This window comes from Pan paniscus, chromosome 14 (genome assembly GCF_029289425.2).
Source record: "Pan paniscus chromosome 14, NHGRI_mPanPan1-v2.0_pri, whole genome shotgun sequence".
Classification (NCBI taxonomy): domain Eukaryota; kingdom Metazoa; phylum Chordata; class Mammalia; order Primates; family Hominidae; genus Pan; species Pan paniscus.
This window is the reverse complement of record NC_073263.2, coordinates 93,297,170-93,321,036: the sequence shown is the minus strand read 5'-3', so window position 1 is coordinate 93,321,036 and position 23,867 is coordinate 93,297,170. Positions and strand designations below refer to the sequence as shown.

Sequence of the window (23,867 nt, the reverse complement as noted above, 5' to 3'; positions counted from 1 at the left end):
ATCACATAAGCCAATTCCTTAAAATAAGTTGCTTTCAGAGAGAGAAAGAGAGAGAGAAAGATTGGTTTTGTTTTTGTTTTCTGGACAGCAATGACTAATACACTACTACATGCAGTCACATAGTAAGCCCTCTGACTGCAGGTGTGATGTTTATGCTGTGGCTCTCTCTACCCTACAGAGCATGAGTACTTGCCTCTGTAGAACTGTATTCTAATTTGAGATGCATGATTTCATATTCAATGGCAATGACTCAATTCCAAACCAATGTACCACACATGTTTTAGTAAACAGCAATACTTGTTATATTTAAATATACATTGCTTGTTATAAACATGATATTTTTATTTGGTATCAAATAATTTAACCATATTTATTCTAAACTGTTGTTGGTTTAATGATCTAATATAACTAAAAAGGTATAGATTCTATCTAGAATAATCCAAAAATGAACAATATTTCACACATATAATTATACTTTTCATTTTTCTGAATATTTCATTTCTTCATGACTACTCTGAAATAAGAAAATATTTTTATTTCTTTATTTTCCTGAGGAAGTAATGCATGCGAATTATTTGTGTGTGTGTTTAGACAATCTACTTTCAGAGTTTGATCTTTAATCAGTTTTATACATAATTGTAGCCACACAAAAAATATTAATCATGTAAGCCAAAATGTGGCATTAATGTAAAAATAATTTCAAATCAAATTTTGTAGAAGTTTTTTCAATAATATCCAACAAATTTCCTTTGTTTGGGTTGAAAAAATACATCAGAAAAGAAGGATTTGGATGGTTGGACAATAAAATGTGCTATCTGATGAGCTATTCTTATAAATTCAATTAGACTACACTGTAGTCTATTTGAAGAAAAATATATTATGAATAGGTGCCTGTTCTTTTCCAATCTCCCTTCTAGCATTTTACTTTAAAATATAATAAATCATTCAACAGTGAATTTATATGCTATGATATGGAAATACTGGAACTAGACTAATAAACAATATTTTCCATTTTTGTAGTTTAGCAAACTTACATCCATTTTACTGAAAAGGGAATAGCTTTTCAGCTGTAACCTCAATATGAAAACGAAGGATGAATAAGAAACTGCTCTGGCTAAAGTAAGAACAGGCATCCTGGAGCCCTTGAAGACTGCTGCTGTTTTGCAATTACACAATCTGGAAGTCACAAGTCTATAGAACTGTGATGAAATCTGTACTCCCAAAGAGATAACAACTTCTGTGCCAAACAGATGGGAAAAGGTCCTTTAGGTTTCCACTTCAGTGAACTTTTATCTTGCTATCTTTTATCTTTTTATCTTCCTCTATTCAACCTCTGGACGCGTGTAACAAGTTAAAAATAGTTTCCTCGTACTGTGTCGGCATGGCAAGAAACTGAGTAGACACATGGGAAAAGCGGATGTTTAACCTCATTTTTTCCTAGGGATTCTGTTTAAAATATCTATTTCCTTTGGGAACTCAGTGGATAAAGGGAGATGACTAGAATTGTAGCAGCGTTGAAATTGCCGTGTCACCCAAAACAATCTGTTGTGTGATATACTGAAATTTAGCCTGGCTTCAGAAATTTATTTCCAATCAACTGATAGTTCATTAAGATCAGCTCTAAGACTAACCAGTGAGTGAACATTCCCAAACCACTGGTTAGACATAAGCATTTTACTTTTATCTCTATAGTGCTTTATCTTTGTATCTTAACTTTCAGTTCTCCCTTGAAAACACTGATATAGTGCATGGGTTCAAGGGACTATCACTCTCCAGTTTGGAGTATCTGATGAACTGCCCATTAAGATATAATTTCTCAGTTTTCAGATCCAACAAAATAACCATTTAAAGTATTGATAAGGGAATATCTCCTATTCCCAAACCCAAATCCCTAATACTAATTTTTATTAACTCATAAAAGAACCTTCACTAGAGGCCACTAAACTCAGAGCATTTCACTCAAGAATGCATATGCATTTGTCTTACAAATGGAAGTCTTCTAATCCAAGACAGAACCCATCCAATGAAGAGAAAATGTCAATACAATAGTTTCATTTCCATTGAAGTAAATGAGCATATTTTATTTAACAATAACATGATTTAACAGTTATTGACTATGTTATATCTAGGATTCTAAACTGTTCATGTGAATAACTCATTTAATTTTCAAATATTAGGTAGGTATTACTTTCACCTACTTTTTTCTTTTTTGAGATAAAGTCTCTCTCTGTCACCCAGGCTGGAGTGCAGTGGTGCAGTCTCGGCTCACTGCAACCTCCACCTCCCAGGTTCAAGCAATTTTCCTGCCTCAGCCACTTAAGTAGCTGAGATTACAGGCATGTGCCACCACACCCAGTTAATTTTGTATTTTTAGTAGAGACAGGGTTTCACCATGTTGGTCAGGCTGGTCTTGAACTCCTGACCTCGTGTTCTGCCCACCTCAGCCTCCCGAAGTGCTGGGATTACAGGCATGAGCCACCGCGCCCGGCCTTACCCACATTTTAAAGATAAGAAAAGTGATGCACTTAGAGATTAATGAATATGTCTTAATTCACATCACTGGTAAGTGATTAATCTTTGTTGACAACCTTAGTAGCATGGCTCCTGAACCTGTTCCTAACCACTGAGCCTTATTGGCTTTATGAATGAATGGTTGCATTATAATGAATGAGAGAAGGCTTCTAATACTAAATAGTCAAGACATGCCCATGAAGCTGAAATGAAAGAGAATAGTGAGAAGGAGAAAACATAATCTGAAAGTTTGTACACAAATGAAAGTAATGCAGTGTAGAGGCCACTCAACTCAGAGCATTTCACTCAAGAATGCATTTGCTCCCACTCGCTTTCTTGCTTCCAAGTCTGCTGATTAAAATTCCATCCAACTTGAAAGATTTTGTAAACTATTCCCACTTGTAAATATTTGTTCTGTGTTCTTCTCTTCTATATCCTAGTCTACATGAGAGATGGACTTATGTCTATTTTGTCCATCACTGTGTCCCTAGCATCTAGAACAGTGTTTGTGAAAGAGTAGATAGTGACAAAGTTATTTTTATTGTGTAACTATATTTTTGTATTTATGTATTACAGAATTTTAAGTGAATACAAATATACAGAAAATATAGTATAACACTCCATTCCCATCAAACAGCTTCAATGATTACTCACTCAGAAAACTTCACTTCAAATATAATATGACCCTCTTTCTCCCACTCACTGAATTATTTTAAAGCATTCTCAGTCATTATCTCATCTCATCCATATTTTAAAGAATTTATTTTAATTGAATGAAAACTCATATCACATATTACGTCTTTCATTGAATACTGTTGAATCCTCTCAATCAAAAAAGAATTTTCCCCTATTTGAAAGTCTGTGGGATTGTACACTTCTTTTATTTCAAAACCTGTTTTGCTGTGAATGTGTTTTGTGAACATGTTTTCTACCAGTTTGAGATTCCAAGTCCCTTAAAGATTGGGAAAATATCTCATATAACTTTGCATTCCATTCAAGGTCTATTGCAGTATCTTGAATTTGGAAACTAGTTTTCTGTCTTCTCTGCACCACTTCCAAGTACATGGAAAAGGGTGCTAAAATAGTACTCTTTCTGTTTCCATTTCAGCCAAGAACAAGGGACAATAGATGGCATACACCCCTCACTTTCAGTGAGGTGCTAGACATGAAAAGCAGACGACTGAAACCTTGTTTTCAGTCCCACAGTTTGACATCCACCTTAATTGAATAAAAGGATGGAAGTTGAAGAGAACAAAGCAGGGAACTTGTTTGAAGAAAGCTGATTGAACTGCTACGGCATTCCCTCATTCATTGGTCCTAGGTGAGAGAAGTGTTGAAGGATCCTTGGAGCTGGAAGGACTAAAAGGGCTGGTAGCTGGCCTATGCCTACGCAAATGGAAGGCAGCCCATTCTTGTAGCAGAAGTTGGCTGTCTAGCGGCAGAGTAAAGAGAGGCAGCTGCATTAGGTGTAGGCTGTACTTCCACCAAAAGTAGAAAAGAGAGGGAAGGTTTCTATGGGCTAGAATAGATGATATGGGAGAAAAGGAACCCACTAAAAGATCTCAGCAGAAAGAGGCCAAAACATTACCATCACATGGAGAAATAGAGGGGAGAGACATTGTCTGAAGCACACAAAAGCACTAGGGCATCGGCTGTTAATACCTGCCAGGCTAGAAAGCATCAATGAGAGATCATAAAATTACCAGTCACAAAGAATGGTTTCTTCTCTCACTTCTTCTTTCTCACTTTTGATCCATCATCTCCCCAGCTCGAAACCTGCCAACTACAAGCACAGGGGAGTCAGAAACATTGTTTGAAGGACGAGGAGAGTGCAAGGTTGGCACACGAACCTGAAACGGTTCACATACACACCCTACTAGGGACTCTTAGACTGAAGCAGAACCTAACTGGAGGAGGGGAAAAACGAAGAGTAAGAGAATTTCACACGTTTGATTATTAGGTTGGACTGGACATTTTCATTACTGAATTTACACTGTTTATGGAACTAACCCATAATGAAAGAGCCTTCAGGCACTAATAGTGAGCAAAAAAATTCTGACAGCTGGCCATGATTTTATTCTGGTGACAAAGTAAAAATGGCATTCCTAGAGGATTTAATGTTTCTACTCAGACCTTTCTGAGTCTGGCTTTCTGAATGTAATGATTACACACGCTTAACAAGAGACAACTGATTACCAAGCCAATATGTCATTAAAGAGAGATACGGAAGACCTGTCTCAGCTCAGAAGATGATATACCACGCAATTATTGCCGCATTCATAGAGCATTTTTAGAAAAGACCAAAATGTGTATATTGACCTGAGAATAATTAATATTTCCCTAGGCTTTAACCGTAGTTAGGAATGTCAGGACTTGGAGCCAAGTTGATAAAATGTGCATGTCCTTGCAAACATCTCCTGTATTAGAGTTGGCCCTCTGGATTCACCAGTTCCAGATCAACGATTCAACTGTGTTCAAGGTTTCAACCAACCACGAATCAAAAATATTTGAAGAAAAAAATATATAAAAATAAAAAACAACACCAAGTTTTAAAAAACAGTATAACAACTATTTACACAGCATTTACATTGTATTAGGTACTATATTTAGTCTAGAGATGATTTAAAGTAAACAGGAGGATGTGCATCGGTTATACGCAAATACTACCCCATTTTATAGCTGGGACTTGAGCATCCTTGAGTTCTGGTACCTGAGAGAGGTCCTGGACACAATTCCCCATGGATACCAAGGGGCGACTATATTTGTTATAGACCCAAACCATGAGATAACTACTTAGGGACTATCACTGAAATAAAAATTACCTACCAAGAAAGTGTAATAGAGGAAGGCAGGGAGAGTACAACTGTGGCATAGGGATATTACACAGCCAAGAATCCTGCAAATTTATTTTCTGTTGATTTCAAACCATCAGCCATACCTGGATTTGTCTAATTGAACCTAGAATGTGTAATCTGCAATGTGATGAATTCTGTAGTCCCTTATATCTGAAACTGCAATTTTTATTTTTGTCACAAATGAGCAGAAATGTTTCAGTTCTTCCCCTAATGAAGATTGCAAACTCAGACTTTTGACTTTGGGCGGGTCTTTGCACGTGGATCTACCCCTCATTCCAGTGCCTCATCTTTCTGATAGGAACAATCCCACCCAACATGTCTCTAACCCAAAACATTTCAGATTCATGGGGTTCTTTAGATTCCCATTTAACAAAAATGTCCATGAAAGTGCATACCATGAGATGTACATGGTCTTAAAGTTTTCCGGGGGGGAAAAAAATCAGCATCCAGAGTCAGCATAGATTGTAACTTGTATGATTCATCTCCCTTCATCTAATCTTCCTTTCAGGCATCAATTTCACTTTGGACCCACGTATTACCCATCAGAGTGTTATTACCAAGTCCAAAGTCCTAAATCTCTTAGTTCTCACTAATGCTTATAAAAATGTCATTCCCTCAGAGTCTTGTTATCTTCAAAGAATTACTCATTGATGTTCAATGATATTAATCATTCTTAGACTCTTAGATAATACAGGAGCTCTATTCCAAAAGAAACTGCAATAGAGAAGAATAAAGAAGATGTGTGACATATAAATGCAAAAAAAAAAAAAGTATTATAGGTGTCACAGTGCATTTAGGGGTTAAAATGAAACACAAATGAGGGGATTCATACCCCTAAGATTCAAGACGAAAGTGGGAGTTTGGCAAAGCTGCATATACAGATGCATGGAGAAAATGATTTAATTGAAAATTATTCAGTTAATTGTGGGCATTTCAAGCTCCATGGTAAATTGCTGAAGTGAGGAAGAAGTCTTCAAATCACACTTTTTTTAAGCAACCTCCAATTCTGAACCAAATATGATAGGCTATAGGTATGATAATGATAATTATTAGGAAGGTATAGACAAAGGATATGAGAAACTGATTGGATAGGTAGAATTTGCCAGGAAAAAAAAAAAAGAAATAGAAAACAAACTGGTGTTTAAGTCATAAAGAACATACTGCCTTTGCACAAGAAACATAGGAAAAGCAACCAGTTGTTACATTAATAAAATTCAGAAATTCAGACAATCCTGAGACCTGATTGTTTTTAAAATGAAGTTCAAAACTTTTGGAAACTAGGACAGATGTTAAATAGGAAAAATGTAATTGAATGCTGTAAGGTCAGGAAGAAAAAAGAAAGATTGAAATTGAAGTGGCTTTCCAGCTAGATAATGGGTAAAAGAAAAAAATAATGAGGTTAACAAAATTATGGTCAGGAAAACTGTCATTGCCTGGGTGGAAAGAAAAGTGAGAATTGGTAGAGTACAAACTCTCAGAGATTTATAAAGTTTTCTATTTTATCTGATTTTAAAAACTCACGCACAACCAGTTGAGGAAAAGGGTCAGCTTATCATAAAAGCTAGAAAAGAGAAAACTGGATTATGAAAGAAGCATTCAAGAACATTAACTTAATCAAGATGAAGTAGAAATAATGTGGCATATTAATTTTACCAGGGTGCTATGATATTGCAAAATATATATTTGGTCTTCTTCCCTGTTTCTTGGCATTTGCTAAAATCCTTGGAATCTCCAAAGTGCTTTTTGTATGCTAAAGTTGACTGACACTTCAGAAAGACAGAAGCATGATTAGAGGGTTGGGACTTTCAGCCCCTCCCACCAACCTCCAGGGAGGGGAGAGGGGCTGAAGGTCAAGTTGATCACCAATGGCCAATGGCAAAATTAATGTTGTCTCCATAATGAAGTCTCCATAAATATTCAAGAGGACAAGGTTGAAAGAGCTTCTGGATAGCTGAACACAAAGAAGTTCCTGGAGGGCAGCTGCCCAGAGAGGACACGGAAGCTCATCACCCCTTGCCCCATACCTTGCCCTTGGCATCTCTTCATCTGTATCCTTTGTAATATCCTTGATAAAAAACTGGTAAACATAAGTGTTTCTCTGAATTCCATGAGCTGCTCCATCAGATTCACTGAACCCAAAGAGGGGGTTGTAGAAACCCCAACTTGAAGCCAGTTGGTCAGAAGTTCTGGAGGCTGGGACTTGGAACTGGTCTCAGAAAGGCAGGGCAGTCTTGGGGACTGAGCTCCCAGCCTGTGGGATCTCCATGTAGATAGTGTTGGAATTGAATTGGAGGACACTCATCTGGTTTTGGATGCCTGGTGTGTGGTGAAAAAAAACCCCACACTTTTGGTCACAGAAGTTCCGTGTTGATGATTGTTGTGGTAGTATAAAAGCAGAGGAAAAACATGGTTTGAGAGTTTTCTTCAAAAAGGTACTTAACAGATACTGGCTGGTTTAAGAGTCACTGTGGAGGTTAATTCCTGGAGACTGAGGGACAGTTACAGGATTATCTGTTAATCAAAAGGGAAAAGGAAGCCCTGGTAATTAAGGAGCTGTCACCTGAACTTCAATGCCCAGAAAGAAAAGAACGAATCATCAAACAATCAATTTGCAATCACAGAGAACTGAGAACAAAGACTAACATGCCTTTCAGAGAACGATGTTGTTTTGTAATGAAGAGACAGGAAGGGGAGATAACAGAGACTGTAAGAGATATAGACTACATGGATTTCAATAATATTTTCTTCTTAAATCAGAAATTGTTTGAACTGTTGACCTCAGTGTTGCAGTAGAGTATATGATATGAGGACAGTATTCGAAATCATTTGAGTTAAATAGATTTTGTTTCAAAAATCAAACTCTTTTTACACTACAGATATTTGAGACATTTTCATCTACAATCACAAAGGAATTCCACCTCTTTTGATCAGCACATAGGTGATTTCACACAGTTTTACAGGACTGTCATGATATTAAAATAGTCCGTATGGCTCTCCTAGTCTTTGAAGAAGAATGTCTGTGCACACAAATAATCATATCAATCACCTCTTTAAAAATGCCTGCAGGAGAAGAAATCTTGCCAAAATAATTGCTTCACTCTTATAATGAAGAATAGACTTAATCTTGGCCACCAATTTGACCTATTGATGTGTTTGGCTTAATTCCTCTAGAATGAACCTGATGGGTATTACAACCTCCCATAAAAAAGGAAAACACTCTATCATCCCCAAATGTAGTATACATTCACTTCTTGTCCATTTCCTCAAAATTGAATGGCATTACTTACTTCAACTAACTGCAGGTCTCTGAAATGAATCTCACATATGAGGATTGCTTAGAGCTTTTCACCACAGATCACTGCTATAGTTCATTTTTTCTCAAGGAGAAAGTGGTTAATTTAAGATTGTAACAGTGATCAGGACTTGACTTTGTATAGAAACTCTCCTAGATAAATTCAGCAGTTCAATATTGAAGCATATGTATTAACTCTTTGACAAAACTATATCACAAAATTCCTAGGAAAATCTGAATGAGTAGAAATTAAATGTATAAATAGCACTTTTTACAACGTTAATTTTTACTTTTTTTTGAGAATTATAAAACATAAAAAACAATAATGGCCCATAATTCTTGTATCACTTTAACACCTGTTTTCATTTAAAATAAGTATGTACAATACAAATTAAAAAATAAAAGACCTCCCTGCCCCCTAGTACTTTGTCCTAAATTTATGCACATTAACAATTTTCTTGTAACTTTCCAGAAATACTCTATGCAGAACCAATATTAATATCTATTTTATTTTTCACTGGTAAAATATATCCTATCCTGTTTCTAGTTAATTTTGTTTAATTATTTGACATCATTACACAGTAGCAGATATAAATATGTATCAATTTGACTGCTATGTAACATTTCATGATACCATAATCAATCAACGAGAATTGATGGATCCTTACATTTTACCATTGAGTTGGCATTGAGAAAAAAAAAATCTCATTCTAAATTTACATCAGGGGGATGGAACTGGAGGCCATTATGTTGAGTGAAATAAGCCAGGCACAGAAAGATAAACTTCACATATTCTCAATCATTTGTGGGAGCTAAAAATTAAAACAATTGAATTCATGGAGCTGGAGAGTAGAAGGATGGTTACCAGAGGCTGGGTAGAGTAGCGGGAAGAGGGTAATGGGGATAATTAATAGGTACAAAATATAGTTAGACAGAATGAGTAAAATCTAGTATTAGATAGCACAACAGGATGACTACAGTCAACAATAATTTATTGTACATTTTAAAGTAACTAAAAGTATAATTGGAATGCTTATAACATAAAGAAATGATAAGTGCTTGAGTTTATGGGTACCTCATTTACCCTGATGTGATTATTACACATTGCATGCCTGTATCAAAATATCACATGTACCCCATATACACCTGCTATGTACACATAAAAATTAAAAATGAAAAAAATAAAGAATTGACTGAGTCATGACTAAAATTAAAATTTTAAGTTAATTTTTTAAGTCAAAAGACACAGAATTTTCTCATCATCAAATAGAAAAGAGATAGAGTCCAATCAACTTACTTGGGGCATTAAAAGTGAAGTATTGGGGGGAATTAAATAATGCTTCTGAAAGCCTCAGTTCACGGCAACAGAATAATCAGGGCTGAAACATGCTCATTTTGGCAGTAGCCTTAGAGGTGGTAGGAGTGTGTGAGGCTCATATGCTGGCACTGAGAACCAAAGGGCACAGGAGTAGGTTGGGGACCCATGAGACAGAAATGGAAGAGAAAAATGTGCTCAAGAAAGGGAAAATGTCCATTAAGGTGATGAGGTTGGAAGAATTGTTTGAAGATCGTTAAAGACACAGTGAAGCTTGTTCACAAAAGACTGGAGTCTCTATGCACTTGGAAGTAGCTAATAGACAGGAGTCTGTGGTGGTACAGGAAAGGGAAGGCATTAGCTGGAAGCAAATGAGAATACTAAGAATCACACACTTCGCTGATCAGAAATGTGGACGGTTTTCATGGAGAGTCCTTGCTAACTCTGTGCTTTTTCAAATTCATAAACCATGAATGAGGTCTTTAAAAATATATTATGTAGAATAAAATATATTCATTGAGCTGAAAATACTATCACTCTAAAAGGTTTCCCCAAATCATTGATTTCTCCAACAGTATTTCCCATTACACAAACCCCAGACCAACTGGTCAAGAGAGGAATGGGATAAATTCAAATTAAGGTTCTTGCAGCTGTAGATTCAGATAATATAATACAACATGATGTAATGTAGTATATTAAATGTATTTATATGATATAATAAATTTTTATTAATCACTCTGGGTTTCTCATTAGTCTTTGTAAAAATATACAAAAAGTTCAATTCCAGTTTGAACAGTTTGAAAAAATACTATGTCAAACTAGAATTTAATTACTAGATCTAAGAAGCAGAAATGTTGACATGAATACACTAAGAACTCAAAGTATGAGAATGCTATCAGTTCTCTCAGTAAAAGCAATAAAGAAATATTTGCAAAATTCTTACATTGCAACATCCAAGGTGCATAATGAAAAAACAGCACTAGTCATATCAGCCAGTTATTTTATTTAAATTTAAATACAGTTTTTGACTTCAATTTTTTTTCTGTGAAGTCTAAGTCTCTATGAGATATTCAGATATTCAGGATATTAGTAAAATAATAATTTAATATTTCAGGAATGTAGCTTTTAACTATAATGAAAATGATCACTCAGAAATATATAAGTGGCTTTGTTATATAAATTTCTATTAAAATTGATTATAGTATATGTTTATCATAGCAAAGTTAATTTGCTAAATAATGTTTTAAATGAACTCATCACTTTTGTGGTAACTAAACCACCTATCTGCATATAGAGGAGGTTTACTTGTAATTCATTGTATTAGTCCATTTTCATAGTGCTATGAAGAAATACCCAAGACTGGGTAATTTATAAAGGAAAGAAGTTTAATTGACTCATAGTTCAGCATGGCTAGAGAGGCCTCAGGAAACTTATAATCATGGCATAAGGGGAAGCAAATACGTCCTTCTTCACATGGCAGCAGCAAAGAGAAGTATATGTGCACAGCAAAGGGGAAGCCCCGTATAAAACCATCAGATCTCAGGAGAATTAACTCACTATCCCAAGAACAGGATCGGGGAAACCATCCCCATGATTAAATGATCTCCTACCAGGTCCCTCCCACGTCACCTGGGGATTATGGGAACCACAATTCGAGATGAGACTTGGGTGGGGACACAGCCAAACCATATCTGTCAGAAAGCTTAACACCCTATCTTTCATTTTGGAGACTGCTCAAAAATATATTTTAACACATTCAAATCCAAAGTATACTTTTTAATGGATTCAAATCCAAAATGTAAAATGTACAAATAAAAAATATATTTATTTTATAGTTTAACAGATTCAGATCCAAACACAAAACCTCATTATCCTACATTCTATAATAACCAGCAGTATTGGCAAATCAAGAGAATTTTCCCCAACCAGTTTAATTGACCACAGAGGGAGAATTTATGACTTTCTCAAGCTCAGGAGATTGCTTGAAAGTACAATCAGTTATAGGAAATAAAGGAAAAGAAACTGTCAAAGAAATTCTAGATAGGCAGGAAAAAAAGTAAACATGGAATTTCACTTCTAAGTTTGAGAATAATTGACAACATACCAATGAACAATGCCTCAAACAGATATATATATATATATATATAAAAGTGCCCCCACTATTACATAGTCTCTCTCTCTCTTTCTCAATCTCTCTCTCTCTCTTTCTTGCATGCTCTCTTTCTATCAGACCATTGTAGGATGGACACATTAACATTATTAGGACACATATCCATATACCAATGAATCTTTGAATAGGTATTCACATTTCACTGAATTTCCTCACTTTCTAATACTCATGAATTTAAACTAAAAAGAAATACAATATTTGGTAAACAACAGACAGACTACATAAAAAATAAATGGTGTTTAATTCAAAAGTAGGATTGTTGGTAAATCATAGATAGGTAAAAGAGAAGACTTTCAAAATACCACAGAATGCTATTATAGTTTTAAGATACCTAAAAGGATCAGGTTTTGTTGTTCTTTTCCTTGTTTTTTAACAAACTAAAGATAAGTATTTAATGTAGACTATAAACTGTGTGACAAAGTTAAGACTGAATTAATCCCCTGAAGATTCAGAAAAAGAAAGCAAGGATGATGTAACTAGTAGGTTTTCACAGACCACATAAAATACCTTTTTACTATATCTTCTCCATTCCAGCAGGGAAGTCCATCTGCAGCAGCTAATTCATTAGCACAAAGCTGATCAGCTAGACCTCCATAGAATGACCTGTACAGTCGAAGGCTGTTGATAAATTCTCTAAATGAAAGAAGAAAGAAAACAATTAAAACCAAACATCCACAATAAAGGCCATCAAAAATGATATGTATTGTTATACATAATGTTTAGGATATAATTTTTATATTGTTATGCATAATGTTTAGAATATAATTTTTTACATTTTCTCTATTTGTTCTCATATATTTTAAATACTTTTCTAACCACCAAGATGAAAATACATTACTTTTTTTTTTCAAAAAAAAGCTAGTATTTTAGTTTATTCTTGGAATAAAAAGGTTCACTGGGTATGAATCTTGTGTAACTTCACATCCAAGAAGTTGGGAATAGTATATACTGATGCATAAAGAACGACATCACTTCATTTAGCCTCCCTAAAAGTCCTCACTACCTGCTATCATCTAAGCCACCATGAGAGTACTAATAATTTTCTTTTCCCTGTGGAAAATGTCAGAGACTTACAACATGCCAAGTGATTGCTTACTGATGAAAAGTGGAGTAGGTTATTTTCCTATCTGGGTCTTCTTGGTATCTAAGAACATAAAGTAATGTCTTTACTAAATATGACCCAAAACCCAGACATGTAAGATATTTCAGAAGCATGAAAATAACAGTTATTGGAAGGAATAATATTTAGTATATTAACTAAGATTTTTTCCTCCCACAATACTTTCCTTCCCCATATCAATTATCGGAGGAAAAATTCAACAACAAGCAGGATTTTGTTTTGTTTTAATTTAGAAAGCAAAAAACTTTTCAGTTTTAAAACCAAGGCTTTGGAGGACCAAGAACTTGAGTTTTAACATTTCAAAAGGCCAAGTCCTAAAGGCCTTCATTATGATTTTTTTTTTGACATAAACAATTGTTTTGGAAAAAGAAATGAAAAGCCCTAGGCTGATCATAGGAGATGCTCTCTAGACCAGAAGGAAGGGGCAGAAGAAGGAAAGGTTGGAAGGAAAGTAAACTTTAGAAATTCATGGAATATGCAGTTAAAATGTAGCAATTATGAAATGTCACCCTCATTAAGACTAAAAATATAATGTGTTTAAAAATGAGATCAAAGAAGACAGGTGATTCTAAATTATACCTGGAGTAACTAATTTTTTAAAAATGAAATCTCATTTTGTCAGCTCTGTTACTCAAGTTCATTAATTTTTAGTTCTCTCTCCTATTATTTTTTGTTTGTTTGTTTTAGAGATGATATCTTGCTATGCTGCCCAGGCTGGACACAAACCTATCGGTTTTTAAATAACTATTTGTGAATATTGCTGGAGTTGATTTGTAAAAAGATAAATATTACTTTCAAGTATGTAACATCAAAACTCAGAGAAAATCAGAAGTTTTTAGTATAAGTATTTGGTATTTAAATGAGTTTTTAGCAAAGATGGACCAGATAAGTGATAAAGTGGTTGCAAGAAGCACAATTCTGACTTAACTGTAACTTAGATTGATTACAACAAAGGCTTTATTCTTTTGATAGCACAGTAATTATATTACATATTTACTACTTTAAGTCAGTTTCCTCTGCCAGAAAATAAGTGCCTCAAAGATGGCTATGTCTTTACTAATTGGAATGCATGAACAAATATCAATTTATATGTTGCTACTACTAAAGCATAATTGAGGAAGCAGACTAACTCTTTTTTAGAAAGGTGGGATTTAATGAATGGCAGGATGTGTGACTCCTGTCCTAAATTTTATTCACAATAAATGTTCACTTGTTCGGAATCAGTCTTCTAGGAATGAAGAGACCAGGCCCAAATTGATGGAATGTTGAGACTTTTAAATTGATGATGTAAAATTGAAAATATTTTTATGGACCCTAATTCAGTCTTGGTGGATAGCACCAGGTTCATTTCTCCCTTCAAAATCAATAGATCCTCATAGAGAAAGCTTTATGTCTTTCTTTTCCAGTCCTCCTTCCCACGGCTATACTGCCATTGCCTTAGTCCAAGCCTTTATCATCTTTCTCTGGACGTACTACACTAAGATTACATCCCTCCAATCTCTTCCCATTCTCAATGACAGTCACTTTCTAAAATTCAAATTTGATATTCCAGAGATTATGTTACTCACTTAAAGTCCTTCAAAGGCTTCTCTACAGCATTTTATCTAAGTTTCTTGGAAAGATGTGCAAGGTATCTTCTCACTTCAATTTGAACAACAACCCAAACCATACTTTAGGGTCCCACAAAAGTGAGGTTCTGTTTTCCAAACACACCGTCATACCTTTGCCTATATTTATTCTGAAAGGATTTAACCTAGAAGATTTCCAGTCATTCTATGAACCATCATCTATAAATTATTGGTCAAAAAGTAATAAACGCTACTGAGTACTAAGTTTTTTATTGGCACTAAGGATTCACAGGTAAGCAAGAGAGCACCTGCCTTCTAAGAACACACATTTTGGGGAAAACCTACAATGATAATACAGTGCTAATAGTGCCAAATTTTAGCGCACAGAAGAATCAGAAGATATTTACAAAACAAGGCAGTATTTCAGTGTTCCATGCAAACCAAACAAAAAGCCAGGATGAGTAAGGGTAAGTGGAAAGAAAATACGGGTAGTATGCAGTTTCACCAGAGGGGACTGTGCTTATGGGAATGAATTATGGTAAAATGGTAAGAAGAAACCATTTTATCATCAGTCTTATTGCTCATCATAAGACGTTTCTGTTTTATTCAAAAGGCAGTTGGAACCATTAAGTTTTCCAGCAAGCAGGTGTCATCATCACCATGGCAGCAACTCGGGAGTAGAAAAGCAGTGAGGTCACTTAGGTGGCTATAACCTGAGCAGGAGAAACCCTGAGGATGTGAGAAGGAGCCTGTCAGTGAACAGAAAAACAAGTGAAAGATTTGAAAGACATTAGGAATCCAGAATTGACAGGTTAAAGTAAGAGTGTTAAGATAACACACACAATTTCTAATTGTGTTTTCCCCCTGCTCATGTGAGGGGATGGTCATGTCATTCCCTGAGATAAGAAATAAAGGAAGGGAAATCTCACCTTCTCAGTGTCCCACACGATATTTATGATCATCCTTATCTCGCTTGATATTTTCATCTTTCCAAGGCACACATCACTTTCTAGCCACTTATGTAATATACGGATTAATCAGGCCTTATTGTTTCTTAACTGTCTCTACGGTCCAGAATAAAATATTCAGGTAGGCAGACATTTTGTTGTTTGCTTGTTTTGTTCACAGCCATAAATCATAGAGCAGTGGCTTTACATACAGTAGCCCCAATAAATAGTCATCAAATTAATAAATGAGTGAAGATTAAGGAATTAATGGTTTCATTCTCAACATGTTCAGTTTGAGATTTCTTTGGAATGTCTAGATAGAGAAATCAAACAGAATGCTACTTTCAAACTTACTAGGTGTAAATCTCATCTGGGGATTTTACCAAAATGCAGATTCAGATTCAGTAGTTCCAGGGCAGGGCTCAAGACTACACATTGCAAAGCAGCACTCATGTGATGTTGATGCTACTGGTTCAAGAACTGTGCACATCCTGGAAGTTTGTTGTTAAAGATGTAACCTTGGAACTTAGTGGACTGGACATGTGATGTGAGACCCACCACCCATACAGGTAGTGACTGAAATAATGGACATGGAGAAAATCTTTCAGGAAAGTAATATGCAGTAATAAAAAGCCAAAAAGAGCTGAAAGTGAAAAGAACGAAGGAAGAAAACTTCAAAGTTAAAGCACTATGAAAACTAAAGAATGAGTGAATTTGAAGGTAGATTCTTCACAGTACAAAATGCCATCCTGAGAGGTTAAATAAAATACTGAAAGTGTCCTTCATATGTGGTGACCATAATTATTGTGTACTAAATTGTATCACCTCCTGCCACCACCACAAAAAAATTCATATGTTGAAATCCTAACTGTGTTTGGAGACAGGGCCTTTAAAGAAATAATCAGGGGCCAGGCGTGGTGGCTCACGCCTATAATCCCAGCACTTTGAGAGACTGAGGCTGGAGGATTGCTTCAGCCTAGAAGTTGGAGACCAGCCTGGACAACATAGTGAGACCCTGTCTATACATACATACATATATACATACATACACACATACATACACACACACACACACATAAAATAAAATATTAAAAATTAAAAAAATAATTAGAATTAAATGAGTTCATATGGGTAGATGCTAATCCAATATGACTGGTGTCCTTATAAGAAGAGGAAGAGATACCAGGGACACACAGGCACAGAGAAAAGGCCGCATGAAAACACCGGGTGAAGGCAGCCATCTGCAAGCCAAGGAGAGAAGCCTCTGCAGAAACCAAACCTGCCAACACCTTTATCTTGAACCTTTCAACCCCAGAACTATTGAGGAAATTCATTTGTGTTGTTTAAGCCACCCAGTCTGTGGTATTTTGTTATGACAGCCCTAGCAAACCCATACAGGAATTAAAACACTTGAAGTAAAGTAATGAACTTCACATTTGCTGTACAATGAGCATTAGAAAGAGCATGGGAAACCATAAGTAGAGATTCCAAAAAAGAAAAATTAAAGATTTGTTCTTATGTATGCTCGTTTCAATGTGGAAGACAGTTGAAAATATTTGGGTATAAAAAGAAGGAGATAAGGTTTTGTGGTAATGAGCTTGTTTCTGGAGAGTCTATCTACCTTCTGGGCACACAGGCACTTGGAAGTTGGCTTTGGTCATCGGACTTGTTTGGGGTTTGAAAAAATGTAGGCAGAATTTATGTATGCTCCTTCTAGGCTGAAGCTTTAAGAACTAATGAGGTTTTGCCAGCTTCTGTTTCCCTCTAGCACGATGACTGGCAATGTTTCAGAGGAAGGCTGCCCTGTCATTCTGAGTCCTAAAGCCCAGGCAAGTTAAGCAGTAATGGCTGCTGATCTGAAATGGCACAGGTTCTAAACAGAAACACAATGTTATTGTTCTCAACCAATGGTATGTTGGGGTAGTTTGCTATCACATCATAACTTAGTCTCTCACGGTTGCTACAATGATAGGAAAAGAAAATTAATAATTCATTAATCAGAAATTCTGCAAAAGAGAGAAGGAAAGGCTACTGAAAACAGTGGTTAGCTTTGAATTTTCTGAGGCTAAAATAAGGGAAGAAAGTCTGTGTTATTATTAAGATGGGTTTTGGTTTGTAAAGACAGAAATTTGGGGGGAGATCCTACTTTGGAACACTATATTCTGTGTTTGGCAGGGTTTAGGTGGCAGGAATCATGAGAAGTGTTGCAAAATGCAGTTGCACTGATAAATAGTAGAACCAGGGATCTACGGTAGGTATATTAAACAAAAATAATTGAGATGGTGGTAAAGGAGGGGATTGAAACACTAGTAGGCATAGTGAACTGGTCAAAAAGACTTACCGGCCAGGCGCAATGGCTCACACCTGTAATCCCAGCACTTTGGGAGGCCAATGTGGGCGAATCACCTGAGGTCAGGAGTTTGAGACCAGCCTGACCAACATGGAGAAACCCCGTCTTTACTAAAAATACAAAATTAGCCGGGCATGGTGGCGCATGCCTGTAATCCCAGCTACTCGGGAGGCTGAGGCCGGGAGGCAGAGGTTGTGGTGAGCCAAGATGGCGCCATTGCACTCCAGCCTGGGCAGCAAGAGCGAAACACCATCTCAAAAAAAAAAAAAAAAAAAAGACTTACCTACTACCACAGAGCAAATTAATGTTGGCCCTATTATCAGAATTCAAATCTCAGTTGCCAGCTCAATGCTCAAGCTAGCACACAACTACTTTTCCGGTTTTACGTGAAATATTTCAATGAACAAAATATTATATTCTTAGAAAGATTCTAAATTTAAGTTGCTGGGAGAGTGACTGCATCCATGCAACTATTTCTCTACTGTTATGAGAATATTTGCTGTTAAAATTAGGATCATAATAAATGCAGGGAGATGTTAACAGTCCAGTCCCATCTAATTATCCTTCAGGGACTGTGTTTCATATGTCAGTTGCTCATCTTGTGCTTCATCTATCTCTAGTACACAGAAATGAAATATAATTATTAAGAGTAACAGTTTGACCATATTTAAAAGAAAATAGAAAAATGTTGCTCATCTGAATATTTATTCAAAGCCTCTATGTCTGGACCAATAAAAATGGATAATTTGTAATCTGGGCTTGTAACAGTGTAGCATTTGTTCCCTGTGCCTCCATTTTCCAAGTTGAATGCAGAATCAACATTAGAAATGAGCCATACAGGCCAGGCATGGTGGGTCATACCTGCAATCCCAGCACTTTGGGAGACCGAGGCAGACGGAATCAATTGAGGTCAGGAGTTTGAGATCAGCCTGGCCAACATGGCTAAACCCCGTTTCTACTAAAAATACAAAAATTAGCCGGGCTTGGTGGTGCATGCCTGTGATCCCAGCTACTTGGGAGGCTGAGGAGGAGAATTGCTTGAACCCAGGAGGCAGAGGTTGTAGTGAGCTGAGATTGTGCCACTGCACTCCAGCCTGGGCTATAGAGCAGCGAGACTCTGTCTCCAAAAAATACCACTTCCCTACTTCTAAAATACTAACCCATTTATATAAAATGTCTTTATTAAAAAGTCAAAAAATAACAGATGCAGGCAAAGATGTGGAGAAAAGGGAACACTTATACACTGTTGGTAGAAATATAAATCAACTTCTATGGAAAATGGTATGGAGATTTCTGAAAGAACTAAAAATAGAACTACCATTTGATCCAGCAATCCCACTATTGGGTATTTCCCAAAGGAAATCCCACTTGGTATTTGGAAATTCCACTATCCCAGCAATTCCACTATTTGGTATTTACCCAAAGGAAAATAAATCATTATATCAAAAGATACGTGTAGTCGTATGTTTATCGCAGCACTATTCACAAAAACAAAGACATGGAATCAACCTAATTGTCCATCAATAGGAGACTGGATAAAATGTGGTCTATATTATACACAATGGAATACTACTCAGCCATAAAAATGAATCAAATCATGTCTTTTACAGCAACATTGATGGAAGTGGAGGACATTATGTTAAGTGAAATTAATCAGAAACAGTCAAATATCACACGTTCTCACTTATAAGTGGGAGCTAAACAATGGGTAGTCATGGACTTAGAGAGTGGAATAATAGACAGTGGAGACTCAGGAAGGTGGGAGGTGGAAGTGGGGTGAGGTATGCAAAATGGGTACAATGTACACTATTTGGATGATGGTTACACTAAAAGCCCGGACTTCACCACTACACAACATATCCATGTAATGCAACTGCACTTTTGCCCACTATATCTATAAAAAATTAAAAAAATAAGAAACAATAAAATGTCTTGCCATGGCGTAAGAGCACTCGACTCTTTCCCCTAAACCTCATTCCATGACAGTCCCCCTTCTCTCTATTCACACACACCAGCCAAAGCCCACACACCTATACACGCATTGCATAAAACAACTCAATATTTACTGAACAAGATTCCAGGCTTAGAACATCCAGTTTCCTCCACCCAGAATTGTCTTCTCCTTCTACTTTACTCTCAGCTTTCTACCCATCCTTCAAGATCCTGCTTAAACCTCACATCCTCTCCAACTCCTTCCCTAACCAACTGGTATAGCAACTGGTTCATCCTCATTTCTCATCTAGCCCCTGCCTATGGTTGTATTATAGCCCTTGCTCTCTAGTATTATAATCCCCCTGTATGCCAATCTACTTTCCCAATTAGTGAATGTGCTTCCTAAAGACAAAAGCCAAGTCTTCCTCATGTCTCCAGGATTTGGACCACAGCTTGGTACCCAACAGGCACTTAACAAATTCTTTTTGAATCAGCCCCAGACTAGTTTTTAACAACTTCTAGAATTAGAAGCTCCTACAAGGAATATGTGTTACACAATGATGGTGATAATTTAAAGTTCTTTAAGTGCACCGGTGGCTTGGGAAACTTTAAATTAGGGGACCTATTCCTAGATTCTGGCAAAATATCAGAGAGACCTTTCTGGTGTGTTGCATTAAAAAATAGAAGGAATCTCTAAGGTAGGACAACAACTGAGCCAGACTCTACTAAAGAGGCTCAAGACAGCTCCTATTTATATGTAATGTTAAAAGTAATATGTAGTGACACATTAATATTTAGTTGCACTGCTGTGTAAGATAGCTATCATAATTAATACATCACAGATATGCTGCGTTATGAAGACAGAGATAGAAAGAGTCTTAGAGATCATCTGTTCAAACAGCTCCTGTCCTAGCTATACATTGTCATCACCAAGGAAACATTTTAAACTGTACACCTGGAGTTCTCCCTCAAACAATCAGATTTATTGGTCCGGGATGAGAACTGAGCATTTGGGTTTTCTGCAAGCTTCCTGAAGGATCCTAATGTGCAACCATGTTTGAGAACCAGTGACTTAGTCCAACCCTCTTATAAATAACAAAAGTGGAAATGAGAGAAATAAAAAGACCCATGAAAAGTCACTAAATTATCAGTTAGTTAGGTATTTAGTTGATACAGACTTCAACATCTTGTTTAATTAATTAACTGAAAATCTCATTACCTAGCAATAACTGGCTGCCAGTGGATATTTGATTAATCAAAGTTGAATAAATCTTTAGATAGAAGAGTATTTCCACCTGTTTCCAAACATTTATGGAAATTATCACATTTTAAAAACACACTCATTAGTAGATTGTTAGATTAGAAAAAAAAAAAGAACAGATACATCGCTACAATGACAAAAAGCTACAATGAGAATGCAATATGTTCAGACAGGAGTTATCTACACGTTTTGACCAGTCTAAAATGTCTGGAGCAGGAAGCAGGCAGTGGGGTAAATTCTAATCACTGGCTAATGCCCAGCTTTGTACACTGTGCAACAGAGTAAAGTAGAAAAAGGCTGTAGCACAATTGCTCATTCATAGCCTGCAGCCTTGTTTGCCCTGAGCTTACTGAAGGCAGGGGAGAAACATGGACTAGCATAGTTATTGCTTCATTGTTTCCCATGCCCTTGAGGCCAGCAGTGCCAGAAAGGTCTCCTGATACATCACGTGGTACAAAATATATATAAAGGGGAATGCAACCCACCCTGAAGTAGTTGTTTCTGAATCTGTTGACAAAGGAATGCCAGTTACTACTGTTAAATTGAGTAACACTTCCAACTGGCTATACTGTTATAATTGACTTTAATCATGTTTAATTATGAAAGTAATATATCTTTTAGTAAGGTGTAAAATAATAAAAAGGTGCATGACTAACCAGTTAATTTCTGTCCTTCCATAGTCTTTCCATCCCTCCCACCTGAGGTAACCAATATAACAGATTGGTGTTTATCTTATTCTTCAGCTTTTGCTATGTGCAAACTAACAAGCAGCTAAAGACAGGCAAACAGACAGACCAACATAGAAAGATAGAGAGGGATATAGAGATGGTTTGGTTTCACAAAATCTGTACCAAGCTATACACATATATGAAATGGGATCTTTCTCACATGACAGTATATGATGAAGCCCTTTCAGGTTAATAAATAGAGTCTTATTTTTAATTAGCTGTATAATATTCCATAAACTGGATATAGCAACATTAGCATAGTCTATGCAAATATTTCATTAAGCAAATTTATATTTTAATTTATAAGGCTGACATATAGTTTCAAACTTTGTTGATCTTTTAGGAAGCTGTTTGCCTTAAGGCCTATGGCTCTAATCTACATTTGACCTTGCATTTCATTTAATTAGACCTTGCTAGAAACAAAACTATGTTCGAAAGGCATACCTCTCAATCCCATGTCCTCATCTCACAGGAACTTGTTTCATTTTAAACATTTATAAATTGTCATATATTGCACCCCTCTTTTTTTCCATTGAATACAACACAGAAGAGACTATTTCTAATTTTGACCAAAGCTAATTATCTAGAAAAGTATCCAAGAAGGATCTTATTTTCAAATGGAGATTTTCTTTCTGGAATGTCTCAGACTGCTTGTTTCTCTACTTAATGACATATATTGATTTTTTTTTTACCCCTAAAGTCAGTCCACACATAATACAGAACCCAAATTAAAAGCAATGCCTAGCACACTGTTTGAAAATATCTGTAGAACAAAGGTCAAATGTGCAGTTTTCTAGTTAATGGCCTGAGGCAACGTGAAGGTTAATGTGGCACTAATGAGCAGGCTCAACCCTGTAGAGATGTCTGACCACAGCTGTCAAACAGTAGACGTTTAAAATGTCAGTCTCCTGCTCAGCAGAGGAAATATATAATTACAGGTTTCTAGATAAGAACTCTTTTCTCTTGCTGTTCTGAATCTATATTTAATCATTTAACGTTATTCTCACCTAAGTCATTCTATTTGACAAAATATTTAGAGAAGTCTTTAGAATACAAAAATTAGATTTTCATTGTAATAGAATAGAAAGAGCAAACACCACTCTCATTGCAAATGCTTGAAAATAATTAAACTTGTATAGTCGGATGGAGAATGGAAGTCTCGTTTCTTGGCCCATTCTGGGAAGAGAGGGTGAACACATCACTGAGAAGCAATGCAATATATGGCACGTTTATCATAAATGAAAATGTGTTTCAAGCACATGACATTCATATTTGATTCAAAAGAAAAATAAATTTTTTTCCAAAAGAGCAAGTTGTTAAGTCTGCTCTCTGAACCCCACCTGAACTCATTGCTCATTACAGGAACTGTGACCTAAAGATAGGCACCTTTCTCAAAGAGACGGATTTTTTTTTTTTTTCCCTAAGTGATTCCAGGTTTTCTCCTCCACATAGGAAGTCATCTCCCTCACATGACATGATTCTCCTTTATTAGAGGATTTACTGTGATTTCAAAACAAAACTAAAGGGTTGGTAGGTTGGGGAGCAACAGGGAAAGTAATAGGAAAGAGATGGAAAGGAGCTCAGAGAGTGGGCTGATTTCCTTAGAGACCCTTTGCAGAAAGTTCTTTTCAAACAGGTGTTTCATGTTTAGCAGTCTCTTGTAATTTGATTCTAGCCTTGAGCTGGAAATTCATAGCCATCTATGCAATTAGGATAGATGCCTCTATTCCTCACTTTTCAAAGACCTTCCAAACCCAACACATTACCACTTAATGTCCCCATAAAAAACAGCGTTTCTGAAAGCATCCTCCTCTACAA

The 23,867-nt window shown here is 36.2% G+C and overlaps 1 protein-coding gene across 1 annotated transcript in view; it reads right to left on the bottom strand.

Moving 5' to 3' along the window:
• Positions 1–23,867, bottom strand: part of GPC5 (glypican 5) — a 1,460,504-nt gene that overhangs the window by 1,086,434 nt on the left and 350,203 nt on the right. The window contains exon 5 of the mRNA XM_063595839.1: positions 12,651–12,776. Within this exon, the coding sequence (XP_063451909.1) occupies positions 12,651–12,776 (126 nt within the window). The remainder of the gene's footprint in view (positions 1–12,650; positions 12,777–23,867) is intronic.